Genomic DNA, 13892 nt, shown 5'->3' with positions numbered 1-13892 from the left:
CGCGGAGCAGCTGGGCCCGTGAGCCACAACTACTGAGCCTGCGCGTCTGGAGCCTGTGCTCCGCAACAAGAGAGGCCACGACAGTGAGAGGCCCGCGCACCGCGATGAAGAGTGGCCCCCGCTCGCCGCAACTGGAGAAAGCCCTCGCACAGAAACGAAGACCCAACACAGCCAAAAATAAATAAATTAATTAATTAATTAAAAAAAATAGTAAAGCCAAAATAGAAGACGAGGGAGAAATAATAATAGGGTCTTAAGGCCAAAACCAGGTATGAACTTATCTAGGGAAAAGGACCCGTGAGAGGCAGCACCCAGCAGAGCCACTGCGCTTGATGGAAGAATGTGAGACTTGGGGAATTCTTCTCTCAGGGAGTTTTTTCTTTTTTTCTGTAACTTCAAAAGCAGTGGCCACCATACAATTTTGAAAATGACCCTAAAATTTGGTGCCAATTTTTACCAGCCTATCTTCTCCACGTGGAAACAGAGGAAATCAAGTTCTCCCTGACTTCGGGGTCTGTCTGAGATGAAGGGGTAGCTTCTGGGAGGCTGTTTTTGATCACACTGAGATGGCAGGGGCTTGAGGAGCTACATTATCTGCCAATCACGGCCAGAGCCCTGGGAGGGTGGTCACCTGCAGCTGGTGGGTCACCAGGATGACGATCTTCCCCCTGAGCACCTTGTTAATGCACCCCTCAAAGGTGTGCTTCCCCACGTGGGTGTCCACGGCCAACAGGGGGTCGTCCAGCAGGTAAAGCTCGCGGTCAGAGTAGACGGCTCGGGCCAGGCTGATCCTCTGCTCTGCCCCCCCGAGACGTTGAGGCCCCGCTCCCTGATCTGCGGACAGGCAGTCAAAGGCACTGTGTCTAGAGTGTGACCCAGCCATGTGTGCTCCCACCAGCCAAGTGGGCAGGTGGACAGACTGAGCTCCCTCGATGCACACTCCTGGACACCTAATGATTTGGCACCCCTGGCATTTAAAAAATATTTTTCAAAATCTGCTTAGTAGGGGATGAAAAAACTGATTTTCAGCTAACTAAAATTCGTAATTCATAATTAGATACAATTTTTCTAAATCAGTCAGCTTCTCAGAAGGCGTGTTAAACTGTTAACAATTTAGTTTGTAAAGTAAATCATTTATTCCCAAGTAACAGCACCTTCTTACATCTTATCCATGTTTTAAATCTCCGTTGACTGCAACCATCAACTGGGAGGACCACTGGCCTGGGATTGGGGTATTGCCCAAGACTGTTTGCACCGTAGCTGCGGTGGTGGGCAGGCTCTGCTGTAGCTGCCCTGGGAAGGGCCACCTTCCATGACACCCGTCATGTCAGGAGTCGAGGGCGCAAACCAGAATCACTGGGCAGAATGTCTGGGGTCCCTTAGCAGACTGGCACCCCAGGCAGCTACCGGCCGGCCCATCCCTCAGCCAGGCTCTGAGGACGAGGCAGCCAGGGTCTAAGTCCTATCCCTGCTCTACCATGAACTCTGGAGACTCTGTAGAGAAGAAGCAGAGTTTAAAGAACAGCAGGGTGACCTGTTGTCACTGCTCCGCCTCCAGTTCACCACGTGACCATAGTTAAGCTGCTTGACCTGGGCAAGGCTCAGTTTCCCTACTCACTCAGTAAAGACTGAATAAATGCCTACTGTGTTCCTCTAATGAGAGCGTAACACCTACACTATGCCAGGCACAGTTCAAAGCATGTATGTATCAACTCACTTAAACCTCACATCATCCTGATGAGCTCAGTACTATTATTGATGCATTTTACAGACTAGACCTGGTTCTTCCTACTGAAAAGACAACCCTGAACAAGACAGCTGACCTCTCTGCCCTCCAGGGTGAACACGCCCATCCTTAAAGGAAGGATAATAAAAGAACTGACCTCCTAGGGTCATCTGAGGCTTAACTAAGACAATACATTAGAGTTGCTAGAATAGTACCTTGAATGCAGTAAGATAATCTATCTATTATTAGATAACAAAACCAAGACAACAATATCGCTTTTATCTTACGGAGGTCTTATGTGGAATAAAGGTGGCTACAGATGTGCAAGATGGAGAGTTATCAGGACAACGCAGCAGTCAGAACTGACACTGCCAGTGGTGAGGCCATGGTTGTCATTCCCACTGTCAAAGGAAGTGCTGCCAGAGAGGAGCAGGGCAGTGGGTGGGGCAAAGGGGGACGACGGGAAGCTTCTTATCTTCACAGGGTCTCCACTCTTGCTTCAGAAGGAGAAGTCCGAGGTCAGCTCCCACCCTTGTGGGGCAAGATAGCCTCTTGGTCAGCTCCCAAGGTCAGATGAGCCCCAACTTCCCTCCCTCGGTGTGGGAGGCTCTGAGGCTGCAGAGCCAGCTCGGGCTGCTTTGGGAAGGAAGAGCCGGGGTCCCTCCTCTACCTACCCAGGGAGGCAGGCTGGGGACCCCAGAACACCGTGACAGAGGCTCTGTCACAACAGGGCTGGGGGACACTCGCCTCCTGCTCACCTCCGTCGTGTCTCCGAAGGGCAGAATTTCCAGGTCGTGGTTCAGGGAGCAGGAGCGGAGCCCCTGGAGGTACCTGCGAAGGACAGGGAGCTGAAGAGACAAGTGCCCGGGCCGCAGGCCCTCCAGCCTTCCCAGGTTTGGAAGGGAAAGGCTTGCATTCCATGCTGAGAAATTTGGCCTTGATCCTGCATTTAATGGTAAACCACAGGAGGCTTTTTTCATTTCCTTCCTCCCTTCATTTCTTTTAATCCAGCACATGCGCTTGGTAAATATTTGAACAGAACAAAAAGAAGAAAAGGTGAAAAGCGAATCTCCCTCACATCTTTGACCCTTAGTTGCTTTCCTCGGAATCAGTCACGAATAGAGTTTCCTATGCACATATTCAGAAATAATCTAGTGATATATGTATATGTGCAGCAGATATAGGTTTATACTGGTTTTTTTTTTCTTTTTTAAATTTATTTAATTAATTAATTTACTTTTTTTTTAACATCTTTATTGGAGTATAATTGCTTTACAATGGTGTGTTAGTTTCTGCTTTATAACAAAGTGAATCAGTTATACATATACATATGTTCCCATATCTGGGATAGGGAAGGTGGGAGGGAGGGAGATGCAAGAGGTTTATACTGTTTTAACGACACTACAGTATTCCATTATATGGATGCGCCACAAATTGTTTAACCAGTGCCCTAATGCTGGGCAATTGGGTTGTTTCTAATCTTTTGCTACCCTGAATAATTCGATGTGAGCATTCTTGTACATGGGTCTTGGTGTTCATGGGTGACATAATCTATGCATTAAATATCTAGCTGTGGATTTTCTGAGTCAAAAGTTGGTGCATTTTTATTTTTGACAGATATTTCAAAACTGCTCTATGAGTCATATCAGTCTGAAAGCTGAGCAGCGACAAGATGAGAGCTGTCTTTTAGGACAACTGCCCTGGTGGCGGTGCACAGAGAGGAACAGAGAGGGCGAAGGCTAGAGACAGGGAGCCAAGGGCAGGGGCGGTGGGCACAGTTTAAGCAGGAGGTCACAGCCCAGAATTGGCAGTGGAGATGGAGAAGAGAAGGGAAATACAAGAGCTTTTTAGGAGGTGGAGTCGTCCAGGGTTGCTGACCAGTTAGATGTGGAAGGTATCAGAGGCGGAGGCGTCAGGCTCCTTGGGATGCACAGTTCAGTGATGCTGTTAAGCTTAACTGGGAATTTGAGAAGAGGAGCAGGCGGGGTGGGGGCGGGGTTAGCAGGGTCCTCAGGAGTCGGCATTGGACCTGATGTTGAGGAGCCCGCAGGACAACTGGCTGGAGATGACCGATTTATACACCCGCGTGTCTGTGCCCCTCAGCACTGTTACAAGGGGCACGTTGCAAAATCAAGCAAACAGTGGAAGGAGGCCAGAGTCCAGCAGAGTCGGAAGCACAGCTGCAGCAATCAGGGCACTTTCCCTGGATCCTCCACTGACTAGACTTCACTCAAGATTTCCAAGTGCGTGTCTCAAGCAGATCCACCCCGGGATCCTGGCAGGGAGAGGCCACAAAGCACAGGAGGGGTGTGGGTGGGAGGCGGGCGGCCCGCTGGGCTGTGAATCCAATCTCCTTCCCTCTGTGTTGCACAACTTCATCACCCCATGTGTTTTACTTTTTGACTTAGGGGTTAGGCATTAACGCAAAGTTTTAAAGTAACATTTTTGGAAGGGGAGGGTTATTTTGAGCCAAAATAGCATAAGAGTTAAGCCTGAAGTTTCTGAAAGCAACTGGGTTCAAATTCTGGCTCCGTCATATCCTAGCAGCTGAATGATTTTGGACAAATTATTTCACCTCTTGGGGCCTCACCTGACTTGCCTAGAAAATGGGTATGGTAAGAATATTTCTTTCCTGGCGAGAAGGAAACAGGGATGCATATAAGTGAGCACACAGAGTTAGCAGTTGTCAAGTCACTCTTAGCAGCGAGGGGTCCCTCCGCAAACGAGCCACACACCCCGACGTCCAGCCCTAATCCTCCCGGAAGCTTACCGGGCCTTGTCGTACTGGCTTCCCGTGAGAATGTTTCCCCAAATGCTTCCCCCATGATCCAGGCCTGCGGGGGGACATAGACCAGGCCTCCGTGCACCCTCACCGAGCCCTCCAGCAAGTGCGTCTGCAGTGGAGTGAGTCTAGCCTCAGGACCGGGGCAACCAGGGCACAGACCCCGCCTGGCTCAGCAGACACAGTTCCCAGGGCCCCACTGTGCTCCGGGAGCCTGGGGGCTCTCCCATGTAAACGGGATCTTAACACGGTCCTGCCAGGCCCACTGGTGAGGCTGAGGGAAGGCCTGAGGACGTGGGGCAGTATTTGGAGTGAAGCCAGACCTATTCCTGCTGTGACTGAATCCAAGGTTTGCATTGAAGTCACCCCATACTTTTTTTCTCTTATTTCCCCAGCCCCAATCCCTAGCAAGGAGTGCCTCCCTGATGTTCACCATGAGATGGAAAGTTCCAGGCCATCTCTGTCTATCCCTGGATATCACAGAATTATTACTAGTTTGTTAGGTGTGATAATGTCATCATGGTTGGATGGGAAAACGCCCTTATTTTTTGGACATCATGATGAAGTATTTGGTGGGAAAAGTGTCATAATCTCTGTAATTTAAAATACTTCTACAAAGTATGTTTCTACATAGATGTGGCAAATATGCAAACCTTATATCAACTCTTGAATCTCGGTGGTGGGTATACGGGTCTTTACTGCAGTGTTCTTCCTGCTTTTCTGTATAATAAATTTAAAAGCACACATTAAAATAAGTCAAGGCCATAACCCTCATGCCCATGACCCCAGCAGAGGACCTCATCATCGTGTACTTCTTTCTCTTTCTTATCCTGTGCTCCCTACTTCTGATTTGAAGACAGGCTTTAATTTAATAAGAACAAAACTTTAAAATGACATCTAGGGGCTTCCCTGGTGGTGCAGTGGTTGAGAATCTGCCTGCCAATGCAGGGGACACGGGTTCGAGCCCTGGTCTGGGAAGATCCCATATGCCGCGGAGCAACTAGGCCCGTAAGCCACAACTACTGAGCCTGCGCGTCTGGAGCCTGTGCTCCGCAACAAGAGAGGCCACGATAGTGAGAGGCCCGCGCACCGCGATTAAGAGTGGCCCCCGCTTGCCGCAACTAGAGAAAGCCCTCGCACAGAAACGAAGACCCAACACAGCCAAAAATTAATTAATTATTAATTAAAATGGCATCTTTTTGTTTTCCTTTATTAGAAGGAAAGCGATTGGTTCATTTGAAGAGGAAACTGACATGCCCCTGGCCATGTAGAAAGGCGGCCCTGAATGGAAGCCGCCAGGAAACATAGCCATGATGAGAAGCAGAGCTCTGACATCAGCTAGACCGGGTGTCAGCCCCGGCTCCCCCTCTCACCTGCTGGCGACCTTGGGCAAGTCACCTCTCTCAACCTCATGTACACGTATATAAACTGACCTTAATGTCTGTGCCTTCCTCATGGGGTTGCTTTCAGGTTGAAGGAAAACAATGGGAAGCTCTGAGCACAGGGCCTGGCATGCAAGTACTATTCAAACTATTTTTCCTGTTAAAAATAAAAGTGGAGTCTTTCTTCTCCCCAGCTGCAAAGAAGCTGGGGAAAGGCCATCACATGTGGAGCCAAACAAATGAACCATCAGACTGATGTATTAGCAGAGAACTGCTATTGACAACATGGCCACTTTCCTAGTAGGCGATGAGTTTGGCTATGGACATTCAGAAGGAGGAGCTGAGGGAGAAGCACAGTAAAGGAAGGACACCAGCTAGTTTTCCCAACCCCTGGGAAGGAGGGACGATGGGCAAAGTAGGGAGGGGGAGGGAGAGAAGCCCCAGGACGGGGTGAGACTGAGGCTGAATATGGAAGTGCTGGCGAGACCCCGGTGGGGAGGGAGCCATACACATATTCCAGGGGTCGTGGCCGTTTTACGGTGTTGTTCTCTAGGAGGTGTGCAACATGACCTCAAATGTTTTGGGGAAATGGGTTGGTTTTTTTGGAAACTGGGGTGGGCTGAGCCACGTGCCTGCACAGCTGCAGACGAAGCAGACCTCCAGAATGTCCAGAGGCAATGCAGTTAGACGGTTCAGATCTCAATGGCAGGGCCCCCGGCAGGCATGTGAATTCTGCTGCTGGAGTGGGACTGAGACAGTCCCATCCCATCCGCAGGCCTCCTCTCCTCTGCCCCTCCCTCCCTCCTTCTCCTTCTCTCTCCCTCCACAGTTCACTCCCGATGCTGTCTCCCAAGGAACACGTGTCCCACTCTGAGTCTGGCTTCGTGAGATGATTTTTGTTATCATATTAAATGTTGAGATGCCCTGTATCGTCACCTTGGTAGCTGGTTGATTACAACACAGGGTGGGGAAAGCATGGAGAACAGATGAGGATGGATCTCCAGGTGTCCTAAGAGGCAGTACCCCCAGTTGCAGGGTGAAAGGGAAGCACATTCATAACTCACCTCCCCTTCGGTGCATGCTCAACTGTTTTCAATTTTTAAAAACTCTATTGGCTTAGACCCCTTCGTGGAAGAAAGTGGTGGTGCGACTTACTGGGGGAACTGGAGCCTGGGAGCTCCTGGCCCTCCTGGGGGTGGACGTGCATGGGCCACAAGACACGTACCTCCCCCAGGATGTCTGACAACAGGCTGCTCTTGCCGTTCCCTGTGTTGCCACAGACCCCTAGCATGGTTCCCTGCAAAGCCAAGGAGGACAGACCGGTGTTGGGACAGGTGACTCACCCAGGGCGGGTCTATTGTCTGAACACAGAATGACAAACAGAAAACAAAATACCCACATGCACCCCCAAGGCCCCTCAGACAAACAAAGCTCAAGAGGAGCTCAGAGGCCGGTCTGTACATGTGGGATGGGGCAACCTCAGAGGAAGGAAATTGCATGGGAGTGGCAGAGAGGAATCATGGCTAGATGGTCCTGTCAGGCAAGAAACCCAAATTCCAGATCTGCATCTGTTCTAGTCTATGTTCCTGGGCAAGTCACTTAGACTTTCTGTGCCTCGGTTTCTTCATCTGTAAAATAGAGATAACGAAACCAACCTCACCGATTTGAGCATACATTCATTCATTTATTCATTCATTCATCCATCAAATAGTCATGTGCATTTCTTCTGTGTACCAAGTAATGAAGAAAAGAACTCTCATTAAGCTTACAACTAGTGGGGAGAGACAACCCATGAAATAAATAAGAAAGCAAATAAATAATTTCAGATGGTGGTAAGTGATATAAGTAAAATGAAATTGGCTACCATGACAGACAGTTGGAGGTTAAAGCAATGTTAGATGAGCTGGTCAGGGAAGGCTTCTTAAAAGCTCCTGTCATTGCAGCTGAGACCTGAATGACAAGAAGGAGAGAGATATAGGAAGATCTGGAGGTTTCACACCGTGGGAACAGCAGGAGCAAAGGTCCTGAGACAGGAACAAGGTTGGCTGCCAAAGAGCAGTGAGAGGGCTGGTGTGGAGGGAATGAATGGGAGACGAGCTTGGAGATGTGGGCAGGTGCTCAGGGAGACCTGGACTCTATCCTAAGTGCAGTGGAAAGTCACTGAAGGGCTTAAGCAGGAGAGTGACTTGAATTGGTTTAAGCAGGAGATGTGATGTGCTCCAAGGACAAAGAACAAGATAAACTCAAAGCGCCAATATTGCCAGAACAAAGAGTAACAGGACTCCTATCACTCTGTCACAACGTGACCATTGCAATGTCCCAGAGCCCTCCCAAGCAGCATGTCCTGTCCCTTTCCCATCCCATATAAGGAAAGACATTTGCCCCGTTCTTCTCCCACTCAGCACACTGAAAGTATACATACTCTGCCCAGTCAGCAGATGACTTGCAGGTTCCCTGGCTATAAAAAGAGACAAGCAACCCATGCTCATGGTCGACCTTCCCTGGCTACCGGGAAGTCAGCCCGCTGTTCTTGCAGCGACCCTTCTCTTTAATAAACTCTATCTTCCCTACATTCTGCCTTGTGCCTGGAAATTCTTTTCCAACCTGCGCTCGGACCACCGCAGGAGAGTGACTTGAATTGGTTTGTTTTAGAAAGCTCCCTCTGTCCACTGTGTGTAATAGACTGTAAGAGGGCAAAAGTGGAAGCAGAGAGGCTGGGAAGGGGGCTCTTAGAGGAGCTGGGCATGGCATGTTGGTGGCTGGGGCTAGGGCAGTGGAGGGGGCTGTGGTGAGAGGAGGCTGGTCCGGGAGAGATGCTGAAGCAGAGCTGCCAGGCTTTGCTGACGGACTGGATTGGTGGGAGGAAAAGACAGGAATCAAGTTTGACTTCCAGGACCTCGACCACTGGAAAGATGGTGATGCCACCTCCTGAGATGGGGAAGACATGGGGAATGGGTCGGAGAGGGTGAAAACCAAGAGTTCTTTTTCGGTCTTGTTTTGTTTGAAATGTTTGGTAGGCATTGAAGAGGAGATAGTAAATAGACAGTTGAGTCTGGAGCTCAGAGGAGACTTCAAGGCTAGAGATAATACCATAGAGACGGAACTTAGAGCCGTGGGACTGCAGGTGATCACCAAGGGGGAAAGTATAGATATCTAATTGACATTAGAGATTCATATTAATTGATATTACTATTAATATTTATTACTCTTAGATGTCTATATTGATTACTATTAGATATTTATACCTGTTTTAGATATATCTATCTTAGATATAGATCAATGTCTACATTCTATATCTATATTATTATTAGACATTAATATCTATAATATTTTACCAGATATTAATAGATAATAGAGAAGAGAAGAGATTTGGACAGAGCAGGGAAGCCAGCCCTTGCAAATAGGAGTCAGAGAAGAAGCCAAATAATGTCAGTTCACAGAATAACCAAATTGAAACATGTAGCACAGTGCTTGGCACACACTAGGAACTTAATAAATGTTAGTTTAGTCTCGTTCCCCTTATCCTTGGTCCCTCCAAAGACCAGCGCACACAGAGCTTGCTGTTCTGTTTTTTGTTTGTTTGTTTTTGTTTTTGTTTTTTTAGATGACTTTGAAACATCCACTTACATCCATTTTAATGAAGAATTAAAGGATACACTGTGTTAAAGACATATTTAAAAGACTAGCAGTGGAATAAGACAGATGAATCAAATTTTCTTATAGCTTAAATAATTACAAGAGACTTTGAAAACATAGTGTAATTCATGTTTTCATTCCAGTTTAAAAACTTCTATCCATTGCCTCTATCTTTGGTGTCACTGTCACCAATAAACACAGTATACAGCTTAGAAACCTAATTACTATCTTCAACTAGGAAAATGTAAATTAACATTATTTCTTTAAAAGTAAGATATAAAGAATGTGGTCCAACTTAATTTTATCTCATGGTCCCACAGTATTCTTAAATATCATGCCAAAATGTAAACGTTTAAAAGGGAACATCACCATTTGTCATGCTATTACAAAACAAGTTTAGATGATCAACCGATTTACCCTTAAGTTTGAAAGACTTCCTATTTGCCCTCCATGGAAATTTTCTTTTTTTCTCTCTCTCTCTCTTTTCTTCTCTCCATGGAAATTTTCTATTTTAAAGGGAGATCTTGGAGAGGGCAGTCTTTAGCCAAGGAAATGGCAGGGCGCCAGGTCAATCTCCCAGCCTCAGGCCCCAAAAGTCTGGCAGCCAGCCCGCCTGCATGGCCCAGATGAGGCTACCTTTGACACCACCAGGTTTACCTTGTGCAACTCTGGGGCCCGGGTGTCCCCTTTGTCCTCTGGCCTGAGGGCACCCAGAGGAGGCTGAGCCCTGGTCATCCCCTCAGGAGTGTGTCCATTCTTCTCCAGCTCCAAGGCTCCATTGACGATCCCGGGGCAGGTCTTTCTCCACGACAAGGTGACCTCCCCCCAAACCACTGTTTTGCTGGGGTCTTTCAATGCCTTGACGTATATGACAGGGCTCTCCTGGAGGAAAAATTTCTGTACAGAAGAAAGGAAAGGAAGGGAGGAGGAATTCAGTTCTTTAGTCCAGTAGGAATATGTACCCATTTTACTGGCCTGCCCATTGGTCTGGTTTATGAACTTCTAATAAATCGTAAAAGTCTGAAGAACCACCATCAATTAGAAGAGGCTAGATTTGCTGGCGAAAATTCTACATCAAGGTTTTTCAGATCTCAGACGACCAGGCCACTCTTTCATGTTTGTAATCTTCCTGCACTATGAGTTATTTCTCATTTTATTTTACATCAACTAATGGCATAAATTACATTAGTCTCATCTTAAGTGATAACGGCTGTTGAATGGCAATATTGATGGGCAGTTTTTCTCATTAAATTTCTTTTATAAGTATTAAAAGTAAAAAGGTCTGTCCATGCACCATTCTGTGAGAGATGCTGTTTGGGGTCCTATATTTCAAAATGTGGCCATTGGCAGATCACTTCTCTCTGCACCTCCATCTCCCTGTCTGTAAAACACAAAAGTTGAACTGCATGAATTCTAGCACCAAAAAAAGGTGGGTGGGAAGTATGATCTCACTTATCAAATTATATTCACATGTCTCCACCTGGAGATATGCTCAGAAAGAGATCTAGAAAGACACTTACAGACATTTTGGACAATTGGTTTTATCTTTAGGTAGTAAATGCTGAGCAATTTTTATTCTCTGTATCTTTTTGCCTTGTCTGAATTTTTACAATGAGTAAATATACAGCATCTTACAAAAACACAACAAAAAGGTATTTTCAAAGGAAAAAAGATACTCAGCCATAAAAAAAGAATGAAATAATGCCATTTGCAGCAACATGGATGGACCTAGAGATTATCATACTAAGTGAAGTAAGTCAGACAGAGAAAGACAAATATTATATGATATCACTCATATGTGGAATCTAATTTAAAAAATGAGGTAAATGAACTTATCTACAAAACAGAAACAGACTCACAGACTTTAAAAACAAACTTATGGTCACCAAAGGGGAAAGGTGGGCGGGGGAGGATAAATTAGGAGTTTGAGATTGGCAAATACATACTACTATATATAAAATAGATAATCACTAAGGACCTACTGTATAGCACAGGGAATTCTAATCAATATTTTGTAATAACCTATACAGGAAAATAATTTGAAAAAGAATGCATATATATATATATATATATATATGAACCACTTTGCTGTACACCTGAAACTAACACAACATTGTAAATCAACTACACTCTAACATAAAATACAATTTAAAAAAAGAAAAAAAGAGGTGGTCTGTTTATTTTTTTAATTGGACCTCAGGTATATTGAATTGAATTAACAGTAACATTTGAGTCAAGGCATATAGTTATCAGTGGGAATTGCCTGTCTCACTTTATTTCGTTTAGCTAGTTGGGCACTTACTTCTTTAGCTATTTTTACTAACATAATGAATATCTGTGAGCCCACCACTGAACCCAAGAGCCATGACTCTTACCGATCGATGGGGTCCTTCCCCATCTTATCTGCCCACTTGGTGTGGACAAAGCCCTCTTCGCTTCCCAAGCCCTCCCCTTGTGTAACCACTGTCCCAGAATTTGTGGTTTTCATTCCCTTGTTTTAAAAAAACACAAAGATCATGCTGACCTAATGTGTCAGTGTGACAAGCAAATGTCGGGACATGAATCAACACGGATAAACTGGGTTATGGGGAACAAAAACAGGGTGTCCTTGACCCCCAAATAGCCTAAGCAAATTCTCAATCTATAACTTTATTGATGCCATTCAGTGATTTTTCACTTATTTTTTTTTAATAACCAGTGCAAAGGAAAAGGTGATCTGGAGTGCCGGCCCAGGGGCCTTGTCTGGAGCCCCAGTGTGCAGCCTCAGCAGCGCCCAGCAGCCCGCTCACCTCCTACCTGCGGCCACCTGCAAGGAGGCGGCCTCCCTGAGGGCTCACAGCTTCCTTCTCCCTGCACCCTGCCCTCCAAACTGGCTCCTCGGTATAGCCCAGGGGGGCACAGAGGAGAAAAAAGGCATCTGGGGCTTCCCTGGTGGCGCAGTGGTTAAGAATCCACCTGTCAATGCGAGGGACACGGGTTCGAGCCCTGGTCTGGGAAGATCCCACATGCCGCGGAGCAACTAAGCCCATGTGCCACAGCTACTGAGCCTGTGCTCTAGAGCCCACGAGCCACAACTACTGAGCCCACGTGCCACAACTACCGAAGCCTGTGTGCCTATAGCCCGTGCTCCGCAACAAGGGAAGCCACCACAATGAGAGGCCCGCGCACCACAATGAAGAGTAGCTCCCGCTCGCCACAACTAGAGAAAGCCCGTGCACAGCACAAAGTCCCAACGCAGCCAAAAATTAATTAATTAATTAATTAATTTTTTTTTTAAAAAGGCATCTGGCCTTAGAGATCACTCCTCCCCCTTCCAGCCTGGGGGTCTCAGAGACAAATGCCTATGGGTCAGACAGAAAACTTAGGTGACTAAAACAGGAAGAGTTAAAGATGTCCTGAGGTGAGGGGACTTGTAGGGTCAGTACCCGTCCAGAGTGACAGTCCTACACAGCCCCGGCCCCCTGAGGCTTTGAGGAAGTGCAGCTCAGGGTCCGAGATCATTGTCCTGACCCCTCCCCTTCCTCTCCACCGTAAGTACACCTATCCCACCCTTTCCCACTCTTCAGCTGTCTCCCTGGTCATTCCTGCAGTCAACATCCCTACCCACCCTCCTGAGCCCAGGCTGTAGCCTCCTCATCTCTGCCCACCCCTGCAGGTGGACACGGGCACAGAAGGAGAGGGTGGGAGAACTAGGGCACCAGTAGGGAGGCGGAGGCAGCAGGGGCCCCAGTGGCCGCGGCTGAGAGGTTAGGGGAGCTCCTGAGGCTGTTGGCCGAGTATAGGACTCTCCGGTGTTACTCAGACCAGCCAAGTTCATTCCAGTCTCAGGGCTTTTGCACTTGCTGTTCCCTCTGCCTTGTCATCATCACTCAGCTCAAAAGTCGCCTTGGCAGACAGGCCCTCCCTGACCAGCCTATCCGCTGTGGCCCCAGCCCTCCCCCCAGGCTCTGCTTTATTGGCATCACAGCCCTTCATGTGAGCTGATGTTATCTTCTTTGACTGTTAATTCACTTGTGCATTGCCTGTTTCCAATACCAGATTGTAACCCTCTGAGAGCAGGAACCCTACTGGTTATTCTCACTGTGGTGTTCTCAGTGCCTGGTAGGTGGTAGGTGTTCACTAAATTTTTTTTTTTTTGGCCACTTTGTGCAGCTTGCGGGATCTCAGTTCCCCGACAAGGGATTGAACCCAGGCCACTACAGTGAAAGCCTGGAATCCTAACCACTAGGCCACCAGGGAACTCTCCCCTAATTTTTTTTTTTAAATAAATGAATGAGTGAATGAATGATATAGATTAGGGACTGCACACATTTAAGTGAGATGACTATAACATGCTTTTAGAAATCATTTTAGAGTTTTTCAATTC

At 47.2% G+C, this 13892-nt stretch overlaps 1 protein-coding gene across 1 annotated transcript in view; it reads right to left on the bottom strand.

Annotated features, from left to right (window-relative positions):
* ABCC11 (ATP binding cassette subfamily C member 11) overlaps positions 1 to 13892 on the bottom strand; it is a 66401-nt gene that overhangs the window by 28575 nt on the left and 23934 nt on the right. The window contains 7 exon segments of the mRNA XM_082370229.1: positions 632 to 798; positions 801 to 834; positions 2485 to 2557; positions 4497 to 4548; positions 4551 to 4620; positions 7116 to 7187; positions 10163 to 10423. Coding sequence (XP_082226355.1) covers positions 632 to 798; positions 801 to 834; positions 2485 to 2557; positions 4497 to 4548; positions 4551 to 4620; positions 7116 to 7187; positions 10163 to 10423 — 729 coding nt within the window.

This window comes from Balaenoptera borealis (assembly GCF_965194805.1).
Source record: "Balaenoptera borealis genome assembly, chromosome: 19".
Lineage (NCBI taxonomy): Eukaryota > Metazoa > Chordata > Mammalia > Artiodactyla > Balaenopteridae > Balaenoptera > Balaenoptera borealis.
The sequence above is the reverse complement of the archived record's forward strand: the minus strand, read 5'-3'. Positions and strand labels throughout refer to the sequence as shown.